Source organism: Coturnix japonica, chromosome 5 (assembly GCF_054131305.1).
Source record: "Coturnix japonica strain WE chromosome 5, WE-NBRP24, whole genome shotgun sequence".
NCBI lineage: Eukaryota > Metazoa > Chordata > Aves > Galliformes > Phasianidae > Coturnix > Coturnix japonica.
The window spans coordinates 6,186,508-6,210,672 of NC_140667.1; the positions used below are offsets into that span (position 1 = coordinate 6,186,508).

The 24,165-nt window shown below is 40.8% G+C and overlaps 1 protein-coding gene across 3 annotated transcripts; it reads left to right on the forward strand.

Moving 5' to 3' along the window:
* The first annotated feature begins 6 nt into the window (after window positions 1-6).
* Window positions 7-24,099, forward strand: IMMP1L (inner mitochondrial membrane peptidase subunit 1). 3 transcript variants are annotated; one of them, XM_085549939.1, is made up of 7 exons: window positions 7-64; window positions 2,549-2,613; window positions 9,677-9,816; window positions 10,500-10,588; window positions 11,646-11,772; window positions 20,523-20,633; window positions 23,943-24,099. In XM_085549939.1, the coding sequence occupies exons 3-7, from the start codon at window positions 9,712-9,714 to the stop codon at window positions 24,009-24,011; spliced, it is 501 nt and encodes a 166-aa protein (XP_085406065.1). In that variant the 5' UTR covers window positions 7-64; window positions 2,549-2,613; window positions 9,677-9,711; the 3' UTR covers window positions 24,012-24,099. The 3 variants fall into 3 exon arrangements, with proteins under 3 accessions (XP_085406065.1, XP_085406066.1, XP_015718977.2); XM_085549940.1 differs by lacking the exon at window positions 2,549-2,613 and having other exon boundaries at window positions 10,500-10,637; XM_015863491.3 differs by lacking the exon at window positions 2,549-2,613.
* Window positions 24,100-24,165: the final 66 nt, after the last annotated feature.

Genomic DNA, 24,165 nt, shown 5'->3' on the forward strand with positions numbered 1-24,165 from the left:
GGAGCCAGCCTTATTGGCGCATGGCGGGCGGCAGTGCCGGGGCAGGCCCGGTAACGGGACGTAGGTGAGTGTGGCGGTGCGGGCCGGGCTTTGCGGGGCCGGTAATGAGGGAGGGAGAGAGAGAGAGAGCAGGCGGGGGTGCTCAGCGTTATGCCCGGCCGTGCTCAGTCTCCTGGGGCATCGGCGGGGTCTGGAGCGCGGTGCGGCCTGACCTGTGTGTGTGTGTGTGTGTAACCCCGCCAGAGTGTAACGTTCCCTTGGATGTTTTGTGCGAAGAAATTAAAGTGTTTTCGCTGCTGGTATGTTTATTCTGTAAGCCTGCAGGCTGTGTTATGTTGCTGTGGAAGTGGCCGTGTGACAACGGTGGGTCTTGAAGATATTTGTATTTGCTGCCAGGTGGGGAGAGGTGGGATAGTAAGGTATAGTGCAATAATAGTAAGGTAGTGCAATGTGTTGTCATTCTACCGTGTGTAGAATTTCTTGTATTAAATGCATTTAACTTTAGCCAGAGATACTGGAATTCTCGCCATTTCCTGAGCTGCAATAGGCCAGTATTGCTAAAAGTGGAAGTCTTGTTTCCTTCTCTTCCTCTACTTCCACTGATTGAGTCCAGCACACTTTGGTGCTTGTCAGATCCTTTCCAAAGCTGACTGAGCTCATTCAGCTGCTTTAGAGCTACTTATCAGCCTTTGTAAGTCAACTTTGTGTTATGCTGCTGAGTATATGCAGTAGGAAATAGGTATTAACACATAGCGGGGAGAGGGGCATCAAACCTTCCTTCTTTGCTACCTGTGAACTGTTGATTCAGCTCACACTGTGAACCTCAGTTATTTCTCTGTTTGAGAGAACAAGTAGGAAGAAGCTGTCTTTGAAGTGTTCTGTTGTAAAAAACTGAGTATTTAATACAGTGAAGCTCTACAAATGAAAACATGCTTATGAAGGCACCACTTACATCTTTGAGTAGAGATGGAAGTGATGATGTAGACTTGTCTTAATTAAGTCAGCAGTGCTTTGTTTTCAGGTGCAATGTTAACTTGTTTGCTCTCCTTGAACTATACTGAAAGTTTGCTTATGGTCACACATCCACTTCCCAGGAGATGAATTTCCACCCATTGGGAAGGATCCCACTATGATCAGGAAGAAAGGCTGTGTGAAGGAACTTGTCCTTAGGTATAATGGGTATCCTAGTGGGTAGATGAATTGTTATTCCTGCACTATGGTTGCAGTTGAGATGCAGAGAAATAGTGAACATGGAGATGATTGCAGATGGTCCAAACTATTTCCTCAGGGTGATGAATTAAGAGATGGTTGTGCACTGGTTTCATACTCAGCTCTCTGTGATAGACTTTGAAACTTAATTTCTCAAGATTTCAGTGTCCTAATCTGCAGAGTAATCAACTGCTTGTATAATACTGTAGGCCTTAGCAAAATGTTGATGATAGTTTAAGCTGCACATCCTAACTCTTTTCCTTGTGAACTTACTGATCCAATTCAGCTATTGCCTATGCCAAATGCAGATTTTAAGTTGAGTTAGAGGGACTTTGGGTGGATTCCCTCAGGAAAAAAAATTGTTTCCTGAACACTGGTTGGGAATTGTCTGGGATAGAATCCCACTGATCTGTATCCCGATGGCCATTCTGACTCATAATCTTATTAGCTTTTGCTGCTGTATGGCAAAGCAGCTTCCCTCCCAGCTATGGAATGCACCACTTTAGGCCTGGATCCAGCATTATCACCACCAAACCAGATTAGCTCTGAGTCAGCTGACTGGGGAGGGCAGCACTCATGTGGCCCCACACCCCACAGGGTCCCACTGGGGGCTGAAACAAGGTAGTTTGCTTCTGGGATGTTCTTAAGTACCTAACAGCATGGGTCGTGGATTACAGCTGCAAAGAAGATGGCTTCATTTTCCTGATCTTTCAACTGGTTAGAATGGGAGAAGTTTGAAAGTGCAGGGCTCTTCAGGCCCTGAGCCAACGACTGGAAAGAATGTTTAATCCTGGAAGTTGTGACACTGAAAGGCTGGGCTTTGCTGAAGAGTGAAAAAAGCTTAGAAACAACTTATCCCAATTGTTCCATGGAAAGTGTGAGGATTAGTTGGGAGAGTTTGAGGCATACAAATTGTGTAGATATTATGATATGGTGTGGTTTTCTTCAGATTAACCTCCTAAATGTTACCTAAATGCTGCTGTGTGGAGTATTTTATATTAAACAACTGTGATAAGAGTCTGAACTTGTGTCAGAGGGGGATGTCTTTTAAAGTGGAAATACATGCATTAGGGTACTTGAGTTGAAGTGGTGCATTTGAGCGCTGGAGACGATGGCTTGGTAAATCCAGGTCGTAAAAACATTGTTACTGAGATGACCATCTAAAGTCAATTCACATCTTACCTGAAAGTAATGTACAGTTGTAATAGCATGTTTTCCTAATGCTGGTATTGTGTTTAAGGTTTAAGAATTGGTGTATTTTGAGCATTGTTTTCTGCCAGGTTGCATCTTCAAGGTCTTTATTCCAAATAATTGTGTTGTTTCTATTAATACTCTGCAGTACCAGCAGGTATTGGAGTACCAGCAAAGTTTAGTCCACACCTGTATGGAGGGATTCCATTGAAGGTGATCTTTTCTGGTTTAGCTTTATTTCCCCCCTCTCTCCTGCAATGCTGCAAAACCTGAATCGTGCTGAGTGCTTTGGCAAAGCTTGTGGTCTGCCCCAATTCTGTTCTGAATTCCTTATCCCAGACCTAACGGTGCTCTTCCAACAGCTACTTCTGCAGTATTTTCTGGGTTTAAAAGCATACAAAATCTGGATCATAAGTCTTAATAGTTGTGTGACGATGAAGGAATATGGCCTTTGAGTTTTGCTGAGAGTGAGATGAGTCAGAATTTGGTGGACTTCCCTTTAGATTCACAGCGTTGTGACTATCTGTGATGTGTCGTGAACCAACACGTTGCTGTAAAATGGAATTCTCTCAAGTTGGGTGACTGCTGTGAGCAGAGATAGAAGTTGTGCTGGGTTTTCAACAGAGAGGTGCCTGTCTCTCACAGTTCAGCCTAGTCCAGTCCTGTGACAAAGGGGGCAGAGGGACACTTCAGGTTGTTTAGAGTAGTAAATAATTGTGCCATGAAGAACTAGATGAAGGAAATAGGTGTTTTTGACTTAAGTAGGCAAGAGTGAAAATTGAGATGATGCAGTGCGAGTTACAAAGTTGTATAAAGCATAAGCACTCAGTCCTGCAAAGCTCACTTTAGATACAGACAGACTCTCTACTGGGTTCTTAAAGTACGTTGCTCCAAATCTGGAATAATGGGATGAAGAAAGTGGAAAACATTGGACATCTGGCTTCTTTGTAAGCAAGCCTTACTTTAGCAGGCTTCCATTATTCTTTATCTCAATGGATGCTACTGCATCTACCTCCCATTAGGAGGCTGCCGGTTCCATGCCAAAGCTGTGGCTTTTGCCAGAATCCCATCTCAGGAGCAGAGATGGCTACACAAGCTACTTCTGTTCAGTATTTGCAAATCACAAAGGTCTCCTGCTCGTGTCTAACTCAGTAATGCGCTGACTTGGGTCAGATGTAGCTGGAGAGGTAACAGTACTGCAACTGCTGCAGCATTCCTGTAACTATAGAATAACTGTTTAATGAAGATATGAGATAATACACAGTACTGTGTTGTAAATGGGAAGGATTGAAGGCTGTGGTTGCCAGTGTGAAAGTCTGCTTCTCTATTCATTCAAATATCTTCTGTGTTTTTGTGCTAAAAATAATATGTTTCTGTTGTATCATTGCAACGGGTTCTCCTTGGAGGAGGAAAGAACACCTGAGCTTTTAGTGTTAAAACTTACGGCACATGCTTCTAGGATCTCTCAGTGCCCATCTTTGTACTCTCCCTGAGAATTAGAGCTGTCTCTGTGTCCTATGTCGAATGAAGGACTGCAACTGAGCTTCCTTTAATTATGTTTTTATGTTTCTGCCAGCGCAGTTGCACGCTTCTTGAGCTGCATGTTTCCACCATCACTCTTCATCAGCTGTGCTATTGGCCCAAAGAATGTGAAGCAGCTTTTGGCCTTCTTATTTTTATGCTCATTTCTCCCCCCCCCCCACCAAATTTTTAGCATTTCTGCTATAAAAGTGCACAACTGCGGGAAGATTTGGAGTCATCTTAGCACACACTGTGAAAGGAGCTGTGTGAGCAGGCGCTGCTTGTCCTTTTAGAAACATGGTGTTTTATGAAGGGAAGTGTAAGCCAAACTCTGTGCTTTTGGAGCAATCCTCATGAGTAAGCTTAGGTGGAATAAAATCTATTCGCTTCATAGAAACTTAGAAATGGTTTTTAAGAAGCAATTCAGGCAAGGGGACGTGTGACCATCTCTGATACAGGTTTTTGCATCCCCCCATTTGAAATGTGGATTTCTCAGAGGTACCTGTGGCAAAATGAGCCATATGGGCCTTTTTTGGTAATCTCTTTGCTACCTGTGGCAGTGCGGTTGGTGGGCCTGGAGCACTCTCAGCACTGTGCAAGCACTCGGTGCCTTGGCTTAGAACCATCCACTATGTTTGAGGAAGGAGCCTCTACTCATTTGATTTCCTTATCATTGTGTCAGCTGTGCCCTTTACTTTAAACCTTCGAATTAAATAGTAGTTTACGCCGGCTTTTCATTTTAGTTCATGCATTTTAAACCCAGAACTCAGATAAAAAGATAGTTCCAGAATAAATCCAGTATATTATTTATGAGTGGAGCAACACATTAGCATTGAGTTCACAGTAGATCATATCGCTTTTATTCCGTCTTACAAGCTTAGCAGCACAAACAGAATAATCAACATATTATTTGGCTGTCATCTGCTGAACAGAAACCAGAGATCACAAGGAGGTTTTCCCTAGCTGCAGTGATGGCCTTTTTGTTCCAAGCCCCCATCTGGGAGGGCCATGGTGTGTTATCATATGGAACGCGGGGTTTTCTGTAATCTGCTTAGCTGCACTGCAGTTTGAATCTTCATTCCATGTTTGTGTAATTTATAATTTTAATGAGACCACGGCTCTTGTGGGCTTTGAAATATATTAAAAGCTCTTTTGTGCATATGCTTTTGTTCTTGCTTAATAGGCTCAGTGTATTTAAAACTGATGAATTTTTATTCATGGATTTGGATGTCTGGGGATTAACTTAGACTGAATATCATTGCACTCATCTATTGATGCTCAGAACTTTTCTTATATTTCTCTCTCTAAGTGCAGGAGAACTTACAGGACTCGTGTTTTATAAATAAAATGGCTCAGGAGCGATATGAAATTTTACAACAGTGATAAAAAGTGCGATTAATGTCCTTTTTATTCACTGCACAAACTCCCATGCAATATAGTTTGCATTATGTGCCATTGTGCCTTTAGAATTTCGTAACTGAAAGGCAGTTTGGAAAAGCCATTGAGTATCTTGCATGGTTATAGCAGTGACAAGCACTCAGTTTGGCTTTCTCTTAAGGTAACCTGAAAATGCATATACTTAGTTTTGTCTGAACGTGTTCTTTTTCTCCTGTTTACTAACACTTTTTAATGCAAGGTTCAGATACTTTACTATAGGAGGTATTGCTTGTAACTGGGAAGTACTGATGAAGAAATACACTAAGATTATTTATTGCTGTTTTATGCTAAAGTTGGTCTTTTTCTTTTGCAGTTTTCAAATGTTTAACAATACTTTCTCTGATTCATTATTTATGTTAAGATCTCATACTGTGTGATTTCTGTGATAATAAACCACTGTGTTTTATTCACTCTTCACTGATAAGTCTTCAGTGATAACATTCTAATCTGGAAACAACAGTGAGGCTAAGAGGAAGACACTTATATCTCTTCCTAAACGCTTTTGTTGATGGTGTATGTAAATAGATGGCTTTGTTTTACATGAAGGGCTTTTTGTTGATGCTGCTTGTTTGTCTGTAATGACAGATATTTTAAATAAACATCCTCTGAATTTCTTAGTGCATGGGGAGATAATTTACCACTCTTCCACTCACTGCTTGGGGTAGTGTTTGCAGAGATCCTTGAATCCTTTTGGAAGGTCTGTCAGCTCTGCACAGTGCATGCAGCACGTGAGCCATGGTGAGCTTTGGTTTCTGTAGGGTGATGGATTTTGAGTACCTAGTGCGAAAACAAGACTCTTTGCTGTAGTTAATTATCCTGTACTTTACGTGTTAATATTAACACCAAAGGATTGTGTTATGGGAGCTTCTGTTTGCAGGCCATGTTACTTGGGAGCTTGAGATCAGTAGATGAAGGAGCGTTTGTTGGAGACAAACTGTCAGTGCCTAGTGGAGGTGATGTGGAAGAATCTCCTCCTCCAGAATAGCACACAAGGATTTTCAGATCTGCCAGTCTGAATCTGGTGCAACTTCTAGAGCAAAACTACGGCTAAAAATACAAGTCCGGTTCTGCTTTCCCCCTGCATGGAAAGATTATCTAAAATGGTGTCTTCTTTTGCTTTAGATGTTTAAATGTTTATGATGTTTAGATGTTTAAAACCCTCAGATGAGTACAATTAGCGTATTTAAACTATTTTATCTTTATTATATTGCCTGTCTGATGCAGGAAGAATCTCGATGAACCCCTTTCATGTTCATAGCACATAGTGAGTTAATTTCATGTTTAAGTTTTAAAGATAGTTATATTAAATGTCAGCTCCAGCGTAAGCGTTTAAATAGCCTTGTGTGTTCTTTCTGTTCTTTCTGCTTTGGCGTTTGTGGACTTTTTAAAACATGAGTAATAATCTTGGAGTATCTTTTTGGAAAGAACATGGTGTGAGTTCTGGGGCTGCATTTTAAAGATGTCTGGTTAAAGATGTCTGGTTAAGAGGAGAGAATGCAGTCATGGGGTTTCAGTTACCTGAGGGAAGACCGATTGACTATCACTAGATATTCTATGAAACTTCAGAACTTACTATTGCATAAATCAAAGGTGACTGGAAGTGTTTTTTTATAGTGAAAAAAATCCACTTGATAACAAGCCCAATCATTTTTTTGGCCACATTTTCATTGGTTGTGACTTTGGCTTTCTGATACTGAAAGTTTTGGCACTAGATGCGAACCTGTGCCATTGGTTATCTGGAACTGACAAATCTGCTCATTGACTTTCTAATTTTATTATGTACACAGTTAATTGTAATCCAGGATCACAGCAAACAAGATGTTAATTTCTAGAGAATCTACCCGCATTTCACTCAGAGCGTGATTGTTACCAAAGCAAAGAATACAAAGAGAATAACATTTGTGCTATCCTCACAGGAGCTGTCAATAAAAGATGTAATAGGGGATTTAGGAATCTGGAAATGGCCAACTAATTTATGTGAATCTATTTTATTTCAGCTAGAAAGACCAAGCTCTGCCTCGTCTGCACTGCATATTGCAGAGCACAGGCTGTCTATAGAAAACCAGGCGGCTGCATATGGATAGTCCCTTGATATCATTCACTTGCTGTGTAATCTTATTATGCAAAGTTCTAATCTTCACCTAGAATGAATGCCTCTGGGTCAGAATATAGTCATATCAGGGTTTTTGAGGTCATGTTTTGTGATCCTTAGCTTATTCTTCTAAGTAGGGCTGGGATTTAAAGAGTATTCCCTAGACGCTAGCAGAGATAGATGCTAAAACCTGCTGCCTTTTTGGAAGACAAGACCAACATGAGGTCCCTGGTAGGATTAAACTTGATTTGTAGCTGTAGGATTTTTTAACAGATGTATTATTGGACAGGGAATAGGGGGCCACCAGCACAGCGAAATTGGATCACGATTGGCATTCTCAGGGAGTCCGCTGGCTGCTAAAACAGCAGCTGCATGTGGATTTGACTTCTTTCAGGTGAAGCGACTTCCAGTCATTTGGAAAGGATGGGATGAAAAGGAACCTTGGTGATAATTTTGATGTCTGCAAGATTTAGTACCAATGTAATGGGATTATCGGTAACACCTTCACTGCAGAAAAAGCCACCTGGCGCTATAACTGGCAGCAACTGCGAACTAATCCTTTCCCATCTCTTGGATGTCATTCATGAGGCTCCAAGTGATTTCTACCCTGCTAGCTGTGATTAATTTTATAAACAAACAAACAAAAAAATCCAAATGACGGAAGCCTGGACCATGTAAGGAGAAGGGAACAGAAGAGAACAGTAATTAGGTTTTGCATTACATTTGCTGCGGGGGATAAGCTCTGTAGCTATTGTAAAAACAAGCGAGTGGCATTCTGTGTGATAAATGTGTGCAACTTTGTGTCATTGATTTAAAAAAAAAAAAATAATTATCTATTTTCATTTGAAAAAACAATGTTTATTTCAGTGTAAGGTTTTCAGCTTCCTACTGTGTAAGTAGTAGTTAGTACCTGGATGTAATTACAGCAGGTTTTATGGCAATAATTCTGTGATAAGGATGCTCATATGGCACATCCAGTAAGTTTTGAAGGGGGCTGTGACTTAAATCATTTGTTTTATTGTCCTTTTTGGCCATATTATGTGGTGGAAGTACCTGCCGACAGGACTTTGTAGTGAAATGAATTGTATGATGTGGAAAACCATTCAGCCATTGAGCACAGGTTTTAAACAAATCATATTGATGATTTTCTAGAGTAGCAGTTGTTTAATGATTGCTTGGAACCTCCTGCTTTTTGTTGTTTTTTTGTAAAGCTCTGAAGTAATCTTGTTAGTTTCAAACTGTATAATTGGTATTGTATGTTTGCTCTAACTTGAAATTACAGGTAACTTAACTGAGGAGTGCTAGAAGCTGAAGCTTATTATTTGTCACTACTACCAGAATCATGTGATAAACCCAGGCATTTCAGGAAGTCCCTTGTGCCACATCTGTATGCCAGGACAAATGAAACCCCTGACTCTTGGATTAGGACATTATTTTCATACCAGATGCACACTGCAGAATCTTTGAGAACCCACGAGCTGGAAAGTGGGGAGAGCAATGCTGGAGGCATCTTCACTCCTTTGCTATCCTCTTGGTTTCCTGCCATGACAGCTGCAGTCATTGGTAGAATCCCACTCTGTTGGGTTTTAGGTCACTCCAGCACTTAGATACTCAAATCACTTATTTGCTGGTAATTGAAGAAAAATAGTGGTGTAAGTTGTGCTGTCTTCATGTGATTAATCCCACAAGTGTTATTTAATGAACATCTTGAGGCCCCAGCCCCATCTGAGCTGAAGTGGGTTGCAGCAGTGCTCGCAGTCAGGAAAAGCATGTGTTTAATGTGGGGATTGCAGCTCCCCAGCATCCATTCAGCTCCACAGACCTGCAGAGGGGAGGATGTTCTCATGGTAGGCAAGTAACTGTAAGCCTGTCTGCAAATTTGAGTAAAAGAAGTCCATTTGAGTAGCTGAGTCAGCGGACCATTGTAGGCATTCCCTCCCCATTAAGTTCTGTAGCCTTGCTGTGTGTTTTCTGTTTTGTTTGTGGTTCCTTTGTTTCTTTCAGCTCCTACTCAACTGCATCTGGCTGATTTGCTGGGGAGGAGCGATCAGTTGTACACATGGCAATGCCTGCATTAGTAAATTAAAACTCCAATAGTGTTTCACCTCTTTGCATGCGCCTGATTGGTTTTAGTCGCTGTTCTTCTAACCATACTGTCCAAATGTAAAAGATAGTTTTATGAATGCTACACTGTCAAATGAACAATGTTCTTCTGTTTTACTATAGACTAGAGAACCAGCTGAGCGACGTAGCGCTGTACCATGTTTCGCAATGCCCTAAGAAAAACCTTACGATTTCTTGGGTATACTGTGCAATATGGCTGCATAGCACACTGTGCCTTTGAGTACCTTGGAGGAATTGTTGTGGTAACTTTCCATTTTTATGACTTTAAAAGACATAAAAGCTGTAAAACTAAAATTGTTACATGTGAGAATGACATTATTTGGGTTTGCTTCATTTATTTAGATTTTTTTCAAGGTGTGTTCAGTAAGAAAAATGAAAACACAACTTTTTGGACAAGTTAGTGCTTCAAGCATTGCTGAAGCAAATGGGAAGCAATATAAGTAAGCATTTTGCAGAGAGTATTTTCTTTCAGAAAGGCCAGAGTTGCAAAATCCCAACTCTGTGCAGATTTCTGGATGTTCTATGCTATTCCCCCATCCCCAGATAGTGCTGCTGGAGATAATGGGTTTGGCTGAGAGCTCCTCCTGCAGCTCTTGTGATGCTTCTGTTCACAGAGGCTGAAAACAAAGGGGTGAGCTGGCAGAGCTCTGAGTGCTGCTTCCAATAAGTCTTGCGGGGAAGGTGCTGAGATGCGTACTTAGGAAGCCATCGCACCCAGCACAGTGCAGGACCAGTTCTGAGCTAAGAGATCCATAAGAGGGAATCTGGAGGCTGTCCTTCCATATTAAATGTCCCACTGAGGGTTTAATTGTTCCTTACAATTACATCTTTTGTAATTTATTAGCAACTAATTGAAAACTCGTGTATTTTAGATAACAGCAGTTGGCAAATAGTAATTTTTTTCTCATTTATTTTTAATTTTCAGTGTTCTGGACCTTCAATGGAACCAACAATTCAAAATTCTGATATTGTCTTTTCGGAGAACCTTAGCCGACACTTGTATTCCATTCGGAAGTATGCTCCTTTGTTGGGACTACATTTTACACTTAGTTTGCCAGAGCTTGTCAGTAACCACTTTTTATCCATCCTTTATTTTTCATACGTTCTTCAGCATTTGAACTGTATTTTTTTCACATATCTCTTCTCATTATGTCTGTCGGAGGACAGAGTAATAGACAACTGCTGTCTGCCTTACCAAAGTATTTGTCAGAACTCATTTAGGTTATAGTCATAGAGTCACAGAACAGAATCATTACAGTTGGAAAAGACCTCCAAGATCATCTAGCCCAGCTGTCCACCTCCCACCAATGCTGCCCAATAAGCTGAGTTCCTCTGTCCCACATCTACGTGTCTTGAACACTGTCACAGATGGTGACTCAACCACCTCCCTGGCTGCCCGTTTCAGTGCCTTACCACTCAAGTCCATTTCATTTCTCCATTTTTATCTAAGACAACAGAGAAATTCCCTCTTCTCCCCCTCACCCCCTTATTTTCCTTAATGTTTTTATGTTAATTGTGCCCAGATAGACCATTCAGTAAGTTCTAACATATCAAGTGCAGTTTATCAGATGTCATTATGGTTATGTTGTAGAGCACAGCAGGTTCCAAGCCCTTGCCCATTTCGCTGTGGACCATTTCACTGTATAACGTAATGTATATAACTAGGGCAAAAGATCCCACAAAGTCAGACACCTGAAGTTCTTCTGAAACGTATGTACAATAATGTACAGAAATTTGGAATCTCTTCAATATGTATGTAACAACAGGATCAAGTGGAGAGCCATTCATTTCATCAGAGCATTTTCAATTAAAATGCAGTCTTAAATGTTTTATAAATAATTTAGATAGCAAAGACTATGTCCAAATGTGCTTGCATTACGCCTCAGTGTAATGCATGTCACTGGAAGCACCAAAATGTGACTGTAGAGTTTTGAGCAGCAAGAACTGTCTTTTAATGTATGGGAGTATGTTTGGAGTACGTGCACTGATACACACTCCTTCAGCCAAATATTCTATACATGGAGTTCTCTTTTGTTTGTGTTTGTTTCTGTTTCTGTTTTTTCCCTCCCAGAGGAGATATTGTAATTGTGAAAAGCCCGACTGACCCCAAATCAAATATCTGTAAAAGAGTAATTGGCTTGGAAGGGGATAAAGTCTGCACAAGCAACCCTTCAGATTTCCTTAAGACTCACAGCTTTGTAAGTATTAGAGTTTCTTGATTTGTAAATTAATGATTATATAAGCAAGCCTGGTGGTCTGTGAAGGATTTGCGGTATCTTATTATCATAAATCATACAGTATGACGTTAATGAATTATTTTATGTATCCAATAAAATGTAAACTTTGTTTATGGCAGGCTGCCTTTCTCAGAGGCTTTTGCCTCTGTAGGAAGTGTAGGCAGGCCATATTTTTGCTCTGCCTTTGGTTTAGGTCTTCTTCCACAATGAGTACCCTAGAATTCTCTGCATGTAGTTCAGCACAGATTACAGACCCAGGACACTGGTCTGAAGGCAAATGTGTTTCTACATTTTAAACAGAAGAAAGTGGAAATTTGTCTTTGTGATACCTTGGAGGATTTTGCTTTCAAAAGTAACGTATCTGTTCCCCTCATGTCTTAGTCCTGAAACAGGATGCAAGCCTATCTGGAAACCCTGCGGTAATCAACTGAATATCCAGTAGAACAATTTCTACCATAGCTATAACTTCTCTTGTCACCAGTTTTCATACAAAGTGTCAGTAGAGTGAGAGGATGAGGAACACATCCTTTTCCTGTTCTCCTGTGAATGTTTTTCATGAAGCTGATGTGTGGAAGTCCAGGAAAGAAGTGATAGCTCTTTCTTTGTTCTGGCATCATAACTTGTAACTAGGGGAGAAGCGATCCAGATGGAAGTACCTAAGTTTGTTAATGCAGGTCTGTTTTCCTCATATCCTTAATGGTTGCTGGACAAGTGAATCTTCCCATCTGTTCAGGAGGCACTTTATGGAAGAGAGTATTTTCAACACAGATATCTGCACTTTATGTTCATAAATTACACTGGTTTATTCGCTCGGCAGTTCTGTTCTTGCTGGGGGAGGAGAGGCGGTACGTATCCATGCTGAGGTAATGGTCTAACCAAGTCCCTGTTTCAGCAGAGCGCAATGCGGCACGCTTTGAATTGAAACACCAAATTCTTCAAAGCAAATAGCAGCAGCAGTCGTAGAGAGACCTTGCTATTTGTTTTGTCGCTCCCTCTTTGAGGAGAATTAATCTGCGTTGGGTTTGGAGAAAGAGATTGTGGGAACTCTGAGGAAAGGTTTTGGCTGAGGTCCCAAATGGCCGGCAGCGCTGCCTGCGGTGTCCGGCTGTCGCAGAAATGTGGGCACACTTGGAGAGAGCGTACCAGAAACTGTCATGAGTTCTGTTGTTTGTAGTAGGCTACTAATTGCTTCTCTTAATGAGAAATCTCGGAGTGATGCTTGAATGTGCTGACTCAAAAACGTTTTAGGTCAGAGCTCAGCTTTGTCCTGTGCTGGTGTTTGCACCTGATAGTTGGGTATTAGGAGTTAGCCAGCTACTGAGATGCCAGATGAATGGCGAAGTAACACACCGCAGCTGGAAGTGAAAGCACCTTAGAGCAGCTGTTTGTCTCAGTATGATCCTGCCAGTAGGAAATTTTCATGCTTAGCAGTGCTGCAGTAGTTGATTTCCAGGCTTTCTGGTACAATGAGATCTTGCTTCCAAACTGTAGTAAGAAAGGAAAGTAGAAAGTCCTATTTCCATTGTTCTAGAAAGAAGAAATTCAGTAGACTAGAGATGCAGTACAGCAGCAGCAATGATATGAACATCTTTCTAATGGTATAAAACTATTTCTACTGCTGTGCTTAGCCAAAGGAATGGCTACGGGAATAAAATACTTTGGGCCTGCGCTAAGTGTGAGGATGTGCCAAAAACCCAGCTCTGATGGGCTCACTGTTGGACTGTGAAGGGATGGAGCTGTGCCCAAGCACTGAACTGATAGGTATAAAATAATCCCGTGCTTAAACTGAAATAGAAGTAAATGAGAAGGGTCTCTGCACTGGGCCATGTATGGCACATGATGCTTCCTTTGTTACAGGTTAGAGCTCATCCACAGAATAGTAATGGAAAAAGAGATGCTGTTTACACGAGGAGAAGGGTTTAGTACCCTTTTGTTTGCATGAGCTCTTAAATAGTTAAAAACTTAAGTGGAAATTTCCTTGCCCTTTTCTTGGGAGTCAGTGTGGGATGTGTGAGGCTGGCAGTTTTGCTGGGTTCTTCTGAGGTTTTGTGCTTAATGCTGGTGTTTGTCCCTATCATCGACTATATTTCCTGCAGTAGACTTTGAGGAATGCACAATGTGTTCTTACTGCATCAGAAGAAATGTGGTATGAACTAAAAAAAAAGTAAACAACTGGTTTGACCAACACGGTATTTGAACCGGATTTCAATTATTTAGAAGTATTTCTGCAGATTTATTCATTTAATAGTAAAATTTAAATGCCGAGGGTTAGGAATTGTTCAGTCACAGTAAAACTCTGAAATGGTCCTGAACTCGTTTTGAAAGGCTAATTTTCATATTTGTTTTTTCCATTTCCTGTTTTTAAAAGTCTAATCCAGGCCAAGGTTTATAATTCAGATTGAGTATCTGGTTTTATTATTTGAATTTGTTTTAATGCCATTTACTTTAGCTTTAATTTCTTCAGTACCATATGTTCTTGTGCTGCAGCTCCTATTTACAGATTGAAAAAGTGAGGGGTAAGTCATCAGATTAAAGCAGCTTGTCTGTCGTAAACCACCAATATGCTAAGCCTTTGTGTCACTTAAACAAAAGTAGTACCTAATAATGTCACTTAATACAGCTAGGGTCTGTAAATAAGGAACCGCCTTTTGCAAGTCATAGTGATAAAAAGCTGAGATACAAATCCATATCTCAGCAACACTCTGCTGGTAATCAATCTCAACACAGCACTAATGCTGCGAGACTAGCTGATGTGGGGGAAGTGTGTTTACCTTGTGCTAAAATGAGGTTCATTGCGGAGATGGCATCTCCTCATCCTGTGGTTAACTCCAGAGCTAACATAATTCTGAAGATAATGCATCTTACTGTGTTTGCAGACCAGAGAAGTGGTCTTATGCAGCGCTATTAGCTCTTACATAGTCCTTGTCAAATGCTATAAGGATACCGTATGGGTTCTAAGGATAGCGTCCTGTGAATGTAACCGAAACAGTATGTGAATCTCTCTACTGTACCACAGGATTTGGCCAAGCAATGTAAGGTACTGAAGAGCAGGTTGATGTTTCAGAGTGCTCACTTCTATTATGCAGCCTCTTTAAAATATTCTGCTCTCTTCCTGTCCCTCCCCTTCTCAGTTTTAGCATTCTGGGGACTATGAGAGGTGCAATAAATCAAGCAGCCGTTATGCTGTTTGTGTGGTGGGAAACTAGAATTGGTTTTGCATATTCAGTCTGTGGCTTTGTTGAGTTTGCAGGTCCCTCCATATCCCAGCATGGAGCTCTATCTTGAATCTTCAGAGTGGTCATTTTAATCAAAATGCTGACTTGCCAAAATGAAAATTCCTCAGAGAAAAGAAAGAATACTATTGATCCTTTCAACACTATCTCCAGGCTTTCTTCTGCTTAAGCAGATCAGTCTGTTTACCCCTGCAGTTTTGTTTTTGATACCTCGAGAACATACGAGCAGCCCTTGTGATCTGACACAGCAGTGTAGCTCAGGCAGGGAGCAGCAGCGAGGGCTCAGCAAGTCCCCACCAAACTACCCAACCTCTCAAACATCTCTTTCTTCCCCACAGCCCTGCACCAGGTCAGCTGCTCTGGATGCAGGGGGCCACACCAGGGCAAGGGTATTGCCCAGGCCCTGATACATCCTGGTTCTTCTATTCAGCCAGTCCGTTCCTCAGGGAAAGCCATAATAAAATCTCCCGTTTGTTTTGAGGCCACGTTGTTTCAGGATCACCGATTTGCAGCCCTGTATGCGTTTCCTCTGTGGAATACAGCCTTTGCTGTGCTGGTTGCTTCATGTTGGACCCAAATGATTTTCTGACTGGATTATTCCTCTCATCTAAATCCAGTAATAAGTGCTAGGAAGCTGTGCAGGATGATGAGAGCTACTAATCAAGGGCTCACTGAAGATTTGGAGGTTTTAGTCTGCCTACATCGTGTTTGTCTCTGAGCTGAGGCTTTTCTGACCCCCTTAAATGATGGAGATCATGTGGAGGCCTTAGGTGGAACCAGCCAAACTTCAGATCATGCCTCGTGGTGCAGGGAGAAGATGCCTGTAAGATCCCTTAGCCCTGCTTAGAGCATTTGTAGATCTTTGTTGCTACCAGGCTTTGGACTTCTTAACTTGATCACTGTGTTACAGGTAAGCATTTACTGAAAGCATGCCGGTGAGGGCAATGAGGTTTGTATTGCAGCCATAAGTTCTAACTGGGGTTTGAACCAGCAGGTTCTTTCTTTTTTCTTGAACCTGAACTTGAAGGTAACTGATTTCCAGAGAAGGAAAGAACTTCATCATAATTTCTGGTGAGAACAGCCTATGCAGAAGAAAGTTATCTTTACTGTCTGAGAGACAACATATTTTGACTTCATTTAACTGGCACAGGTATTTCTGATCTGCATACGTTCTGACCTTTCCCATAAAGTACTTTTAATATACCTATTTAAACGACCTTAGCTAAGTACACAGTGTGCCTTATACATAAGCAGCTTAAACCACTCAGTAAGTGAAAGGAAATCACTGAAGGCGAATTCATTGAAGAAGTGTTAAATTGTAAGTCATTCGCCTTTTTAGGCACACTTAGTCAGGAGGTGCTGATTTAAGATCACCTGTGCTTTCAGAATTCTGAAGTTGCTGCTATTTCGTAGCTTTTGCCAGCAGGCAGAAGGAAAAGGGACACATAGAAGCTTAACCTGAGCTTGAAAATACTGCGCTAATGAATATCATTGGGTTTTATATACGGGGTGGCTGGATCATAAAGTGCATTTTTGGTAAGCATAAGGAAATGGTGCATTTGGGTCATTAAAAATAGTCTCTACTAAGTATTATTCACTCTTAGCTATGTATTAATAAATAAAGGATTAAGGAATAGCTATGTGAGACTCTAAGTATCAAGTGAGAAAACTCAACCCTTGCATTTCTGTGCTGTGTCTTTTATCCCAAATAGATGCAATTTACTTAAATAAGGCAATTTAATCAGTATTTAGTAAATTTGTCACTTGATATTGTAGATTCTTTCATCATATTTCACTTTAATCAAGAAAGGTAACACCTGTGGTTTATTCACAAAAGCTTCTTTTGTTAAATGAACACCCGCAGGCCATGAAGCAATTACATTTGTTGCTTGTACCAAAGTAGGAGGCACTTAAATAGACCTTAGTAGGGATAGATGAGAACTTACAGACTTTATTCTTTTGTCCCGCACTGAGATTAGTTCTTATCATAGCTCAAGAAGGAAGCCTCTGAACTGAAAAGAAAAGATGGGAACGATTTAGTTCTTCTGAGGTTTAAAACTTCGATATTGCTGGAGGTGATGTGAATACCTGTGACCTTATAAGAGTTCAAGCTGCATCTGCTCCCAGCTGACTGTACATACTGGTGTTCTTTGGCAATCACACGCTGCTCAGAGTTCCAAAAGGAGAGACTTGTGTTTATAATTCTTCACTTCTTCATTACAAATCTGTTTATCCATCTTCAGTATCCCCCCAAATACCCTCTCACCACCCCCACACCGAAAAGGGAGAAAACACAGAAGTGGGAATTTCATTTAGGTGGTGGTTTGTGGTTGGTTTGGTGTTTTTTGTTTGATTTCACCTCTGCTAATCTTCTTTGCAGCGTATTGGTTTTCTGGTGTTGCAATAAACACCGTGTCTGTTTCATCCCCTGGTTCTGAAGTGAGTGAGGTTACTGTTTATCTGAGCTCAAACACTGTAAGCTACCAATAAAAGCTCGGCTCTTCTGAATGATTATTTTGCTCTTCTGGTCTCTCTGCTCCTGTAGTAGAGCCCTCGCAGCCCTGGGAGGCAGGAGGGGAAGAGGCATGTGTCTAATCAGTGTCCCTATTCTCATGCATATAAGCCGCACCTCAGATAACCGGTTCTCCCTTAGAGCTGTTGTTCCTTGAAAATAAATCCTCAGATAATCTGCACAAAACCAGAGGCACTGGGGTTACCGAGGCAAAGACAGGCTGCGGGAGATCAGAGGGAGCCTGGATGGATGGACCTGTGCTGCTGTGGAATTGCTGCTTTGTCATGCGAGCCACCAGTCAGGCTTGTGGGAGCTGGGCTTCATAGAGCTGGCCTGTGGGTAACATCCGAAATACTGCCTGGCTGTGATTTTGGCAATTCTTGCCAGTACCTTTTCTGGAAACATTTCTGCATTCACAGCATTGCACTGTGCAGTGATGGTAACTGGTTTTACTTACGTGGAGTCCATCACCTGTATGCTGTTGATACTCAGAATTCACATTCATTATGAATAGTCCCATTGAAGTCAGCAGTGTGCATAAACCCCTGAAGGATTCTACCTCTATCCTTTATTATTATTATTATTTTTTAATTAATGATTATGGCCTGTTATTCTCCTTCTTGTGCATTTGCTGACACAGACTGTCCCTCTAAATGACAGTACTGTGGTGATGTGTAATTCTGGGGGTTGCTGGGCACGAGGTGCTTTCATTGCACCTGGAAAGCAAACCCTGGTGTAAGGTGTGGGCACAGTGAGAGCTATAGGTGGGTATGCTGTGAAGAAGCGGACGGATGTCCAGCTACCCTAACAAGAGCTGCTGGACGTTCTGTACTGCCTTTATATCCCAAATATTGAGGAAAGCAGGAATAGCAGTGTGTTCTCAAATAGAGACCTGTCAGAAATGTTGCCCTGCGTGGATATATGTGCTTTGCAGGTCATTTGGATCTGGACATATTCTTCTCTTTCTTCTGGCTTAGTGGTTATTTTTTCTAATAATGCCACTCGAATAGCTTCCTTTGCCTTTTTCCTGTGGTGGTCTTTACATTAATAGGACTGATGATGCCAGCTATGCATTACTACTGCACACCTTATGCCTCTCTGATGCTATGGTTCAGTCTCATTGCTCTTTAACTGTTTGTCTTTTAAAAAGATCTCTGTTTGTGCAAATCTTTTATGATGAAGGGGAATCTGGCTTGGTAGCAGCACTGTTTCTATGTACTGGTGTATTTTCTGTGAAGGACAGTTAATGATAGACCGAAGCGCTGTTTTGTGATGGAGACGTGTAGAATGAGTAAAGAACCTGATAAACCTAACAGGAGATCAGATTAGTTTAAAGTGAATAGAAGAATAAGGCAGTCCTTTACACGGGTGACCATGAAAGAAGACAGCAGCAACAGGTTTCGAAAAGGCTTTAAGCAATCCTGGTCAGCATCTCCACACACAGAGTCTAAAGCAAGCAGGCAGGCAGGGATTTCCCCTCTGACATGCCTGATGCACCTATCCCAGAGAAAATACAGGGGAATGGCTGGGAGGAGGTATCAAAAGAAGGGCAGTAAGAAAGAACAGACTCTTTAGCAGGGTCTGCTGTGATGGAAAAAGGGAAATGGTTTCTAAGATGGACAGGTTCATATATGCTTTCCTTGATTAGCATCTTTTTATGTCAGTGTTGGAGACAAACTAAACTACTGGCTCTTGGTATGTATGTTAAATGTTTGCCACAGCTCAACAAAGGGACCACCAGGTAGGTTGCCATTTCAGCTCCCAGGCAGGCAGGAATATGGCTGAGCAAAGAGCCAAAAAAGGCCTATTTAAAGGTAAGATTGCCAGAGTTCCCTGGCTGGGTACCTATAAGTACCACTAACTGCACTTCATCTGTGTTTTCCACAAACACTTGTCTAAGGGACTTGGTTTTAGTCTTAATGGTTTGCATCCAGGCTTTACTAGAGTGGTATTTCAGTCTTTTCAGTCTGTTATCCTAAAATCCTGTATATGTAGACAACTGTATTTAAGAGACTGCAGGTCTCCTTTCTAAAACAATGTTTATTGTGCTCAGACTGTTTTGCTTGAGACCTGTGATTTTGAAACATCTTGTGTCTGTGTATTTTGATCTGCATTCTGGGCATAGTAACTTTTCATTTACCTTTAAGGTCCTAATTTAAGAGAAATCATAGTGACTTTTTCACTTAAGAAAGCTTTGTACCCTTATCTAGCTAACTAATACAGCTCTATTGCTGTTTCTCATTTTGTCATCGAGTCAGCCACTGAATACCATTCCTCTGTGGTATGTAATGTAGTTAAGGCATAATATTATATATAGGCAATGAAGGGTCTTTGTCATATAGTATAAGGTCACCATCATTAATTTTCAAATTATAAAAGAGGATTTGCTGTTTTGTGATCATCATTATTGCAATATAATGTGTTGTGGATTCTGCCTGCACATAGAATGAACCGTGATCTTAATTAGAACTTTGACAAGCCTACTCCGATAAAATGATGAGATTATTCGTAATTGATGTCACAATCAATTACCAGTTAGTTCATCATGAATCTACTAACAGGTCTAGCCTTGGTGCTGGCCCCAGGATGTTGATGAGTGTGTGGCTGCCCTGTTCATGCTGTTACTGCGACAGGAGGGCAGATTTTCAGTCAACATCCTAATGACCTCTTTTGAAGTCTATTAAATTAATGACCCTGTCACATTGGTCTAACCTCTTACATCTTCATTTTGGATTTTTTGTTGCAAACCATTGTTTTTTGAGCACATGATAGAACAGATACTTCAGAGCACTCCCTCTCATCCCTCCAAACCTGGCACTGCGTCTTATTAGATAAAATAAGAATTAGTTTATTAGGCAGTCATGAAATACAGAAAGCAGAAATTAGGTAATGTGAGGCAAATAGTGCATAATACCTTTCTATTCTGTTTTCTCTTTGCATTTCAATTCAATTCTGCTTAATCGTAGGTGCCTAAAGGACACGTTTGGTTGGAAGGTGATAATCTGAGGAATTCTACAGACTCCAGGTGCTATGGACCTGTTCCTTATGGACTGATAAGGGGACGCATTTGTTTCAAGGTATCTGTAGTACTTAAAATGCTTGCATTAATATATGCATAATGCATGTTTGTTGGGCAGTAAAACTTGCCTTCTGAAGTATCTGGCCAAAGCAAAGTGAAGGAGAGCTCAAACACATTGGACTCTTGCTGTAAGAGGAGGGTAAGGTAACACTTACGGACTGGCCTTGCTGCAAAGCTTTGTGAAAAAGCTTTAACATCCAAGTCAAATCTGTGCTACTGCAATCATCCTCCACTTCTTCATTAAAAAAAAAAACAACAAAACCCCCAAGAACTTGAATAGTGTACAAACCTACATGGCTCCTTCTTCGTCTGCTTCAGCAATTCTAAAGCTGTATTTCCCACTAAATTACCTTTTCATAGTGGACAAGAAAATGCAAACCAATGTCGCAGTTACTGACCGTGGTCTGAAACTTATTATTAAATGCTCACGACCACCATTTGGTTTTGTTTGACCTCAGTTCTTCATAGATAGCATTTGCTTTGAGCTCTTCCCCTGGTGTTTGTTGAGGGTTACTTCTTCCTTCTCCATCCTATTTGCCTTGTCATGTACCCCAGAGCTAAAAATGATTCTAAATAAGGTTACTTCTGTGAATAAACTTTTTGCTTGGATGATTAACTGTTAGAATACAGATGATGCTAATATACTGACTGACCTTTTAATGGGAATCTGGTATTTGCCATAAAATAAATAAACAGCCTCCAACTGATGTGCTAGTTTAGAAAAAGTGGTGTTTGCTACTTCAAGGAGACTAATAGTAAATAATGGCTGTATTAGTAACCTGTGTGTGTGGACAGCCATGGTTTTTCACATTCTCCATCCACTAGGGATGTTACATACTGAAGTACTTTGGAACTCCAGAATATTATCCGTCTAAAAAGAGTTTATTTATGCAATCCGTTGATAGTTGATTAAAATAATCTTTTCTTCTTTTTAAACATTTTTATGACAGTTATTATATGGTGTGAATAGGCGAGTGATTATTAACATTTTAATGAGATTTAAGCAAGAATGAGTTCATTCTTCAGAAGTCTGTTTAAAGTTGGAGTTGTTTATGGTGATTCATATCAGACTCCAGTGATCTAGCTATTGTATGGTGCCAGTGATCATTACTGTAGAAGGCCAGTAAAAGTACACTGAAACAGGATATGGCTGTTCCACATGCTTGTAGCTAATTAGCAAACCACTGGCCAAGATAACGTAGCCTGTGAAACATTTGGCATCATGAAAAATCTCTTACTGTCTCGAGAACAGAAGCTTAATTTGATTTATCTTACAGTGCAAAGAACTAACGTTTATCTGTGAAGTTCAGACCTATGGTTCTTAGTGTTGGTGCACCAGGTTTTAACTCAGGGAAGTAATGATACTTGAATGCATTCATCCCATTTCCTTCTTGCCAGCTTATCAACTACAATTCTGTTAGTTAAGCCCACTGCATAAAAAGACACCTGAAAGATAAACAGCTGCATATTCAGTAAAACCCCACAGAGGGGAGGACTCCCTTCTTTGACAGAACTCATGCTTCTTCCTGCCCTACACAGGACAGCCTGTGCATTCCCTGGACATACGCTTCATCTCAGAGCTAGGCTTGCCGAGTATCTTCAAACGAGCTAGTTATCCCCATTTATACCCCATCCATCAGATCAGATTTATGTTGGCCAAACCAAAGAGGGCAAAAGGAAATAGCCACTAATTGGACTAACCGGTCTGAACCAACAAGTCAGAGTCAGCTCCTGTTGGAAATTATTACACGCAGTGGCATGTCTTTGTTTCACACAGAACGCTTGTTCCACCTTCCTTCCAACTGGAAGCAATGTGTTTCAGATTCTCTCCTGCATGTAAACTAGATAAACCATCGTTTTCTTTCTATACCTACCACTAGGATTACTGCGATGGATCTGTAACCGTATCACCAAATAATATTTAACACGCTTCTGATTACTGTCAATAAAAGCAAGTCAAGTTGCTGAAGGTGTGATTTAAGTTGCCTGAAATTATATTTGTATAGTAGTGAATTGCTTTCCTCCCCTGGGCCTTTATTTAGGTGGGCTTACGCTTCTAAGATGCATTATTCCCACCTCCTTTTACTCCTGTCTGCTCTGAGGCCAAACAAGGACATGACAGCCAGCCTGCAGCCAGCATAGGTCTTTCTGCACAACTTTGAACTGTATAGCTTTACTCCTTGCCAAAACCACAGACAGCCTTCTGCTGCTGTTTCATAACGTTCTCTACTTCTGTGGAACTTAAATTAGCTCACTGGTTAGTATGCATATAGAGATGTGTATTTCTGTCTGTCAGCAGATGCTCCTCATGCTCTTCCCTAGCTGCATGTGCTTGAAAAAGACATGTATGTTCAAAGATACTTGTTCTACAGAGCTTTGAGCCTTTTTCAGATCCAGAGAACTTGATATCCAGGGAATAACTCATCCTTGTATTTTTCTCAAGGGTCTACGTGCAATCAAATTGAGTTGCTGTGACTTACCACAGTGCTAGAAGGGGTCTGATGGATGCAAGAGCATCCAAGCTTCCAGTAGCATTTCCTTCTTCCTGCTCATCTCCTAGTGCTATCTTTGAAAGAACATGTAGTGAAAAGAGAGGCAGTCAGAGGAGACGCTGTAAAAGACTATTCTTGATCTCACATTACCTTTTTTGCATCCAAGGCCAGTCAGCCTAAATGTAATTAGTGACTATTTAGAAGAAGGGAGCATGCAGTACTGTAAACATCTATGAACATCTTAAGTTCCTTCTTATGAGCATCACTCTGACACTTGTGCTTGTACCTGACTCTGATATGTGCTCTTTCCCATTGTCACATTCTCAGAGGGGCCCCTTGGCTGAGAGCACTTCCTGATGGCAGGCTCTCCACCCCTCTGTACCTTTTTGCCTGATAGAAGCTTACCTATAAGCCCATGGAATTCTTTTTTCAAGCTTCAGCGTGTTTTGGATGCTCATCTTAAAAATACAGATGTGTAACTCACAGAAATACTTCCACTGAGAGGTAATGTTAGTGGTATTTTCTTCTAGACTAATCAAATGTACATACCATGTCTTTTGAGTTAAGAGGCTTACAAAGCTAGAAAAAGTTGAAATTAGAAGATATGTTGTAGGAGTTTATGCTGTATATTAATTAATGTTGTCTCCAGCCACTACAGGATTAGGATTTTTCCTGGTGTACAGCATATACTTCTCACAAGTGAGAAGTTTCAATCCTTGTATTACCAAAATGATACCCTTTATGAAAACTTAAAACACTAACAAATGAAAGTACCGAACTATGTGTTGTGATTAAAAAATCTCATTATTTTACAGATATGGCCTCTGAATGACTTTGGATTTCTACGTGCGAGCCCCAATGGCCATAGATTTCTTGATGACTGAAAGAATAACTATTACCAGCTTGTGTAATATTTTCTACTGAAATGAATGGAATTATTTTTGTTTAGAATAAACAAGTGTTACTTGGCAAGGATGTCTCTTCTTTCTGTGATAATATCTAACTTTAAAGTGGGAATGATACACTGCTATCACCATC

Excerpts from the sequence above, each read along its gene's own strand:
- IMMP1L (XM_085549939.1), top strand. The coding sequence starts at position 9,712 with ATGTTTCGCAATGCCCTAAGAAAAACCTTACGATTTCTTGGGTATACT. Across the intron at positions 9,817-10,499 it reads ACCTTGGAGGAATTGTTGTG|TGTTCTGGACCTTCAATGGA; the intron begins GTAACTTTCCAT and ends TTTAATTTTCAG. Across the intron at positions 11,773-20,522 it reads TCCTTAAGACTCACAGCTTT|GTGCCTAAAGGACACGTTTG; the intron begins GTAAGTATTAGA and ends GCTTAATCGTAG.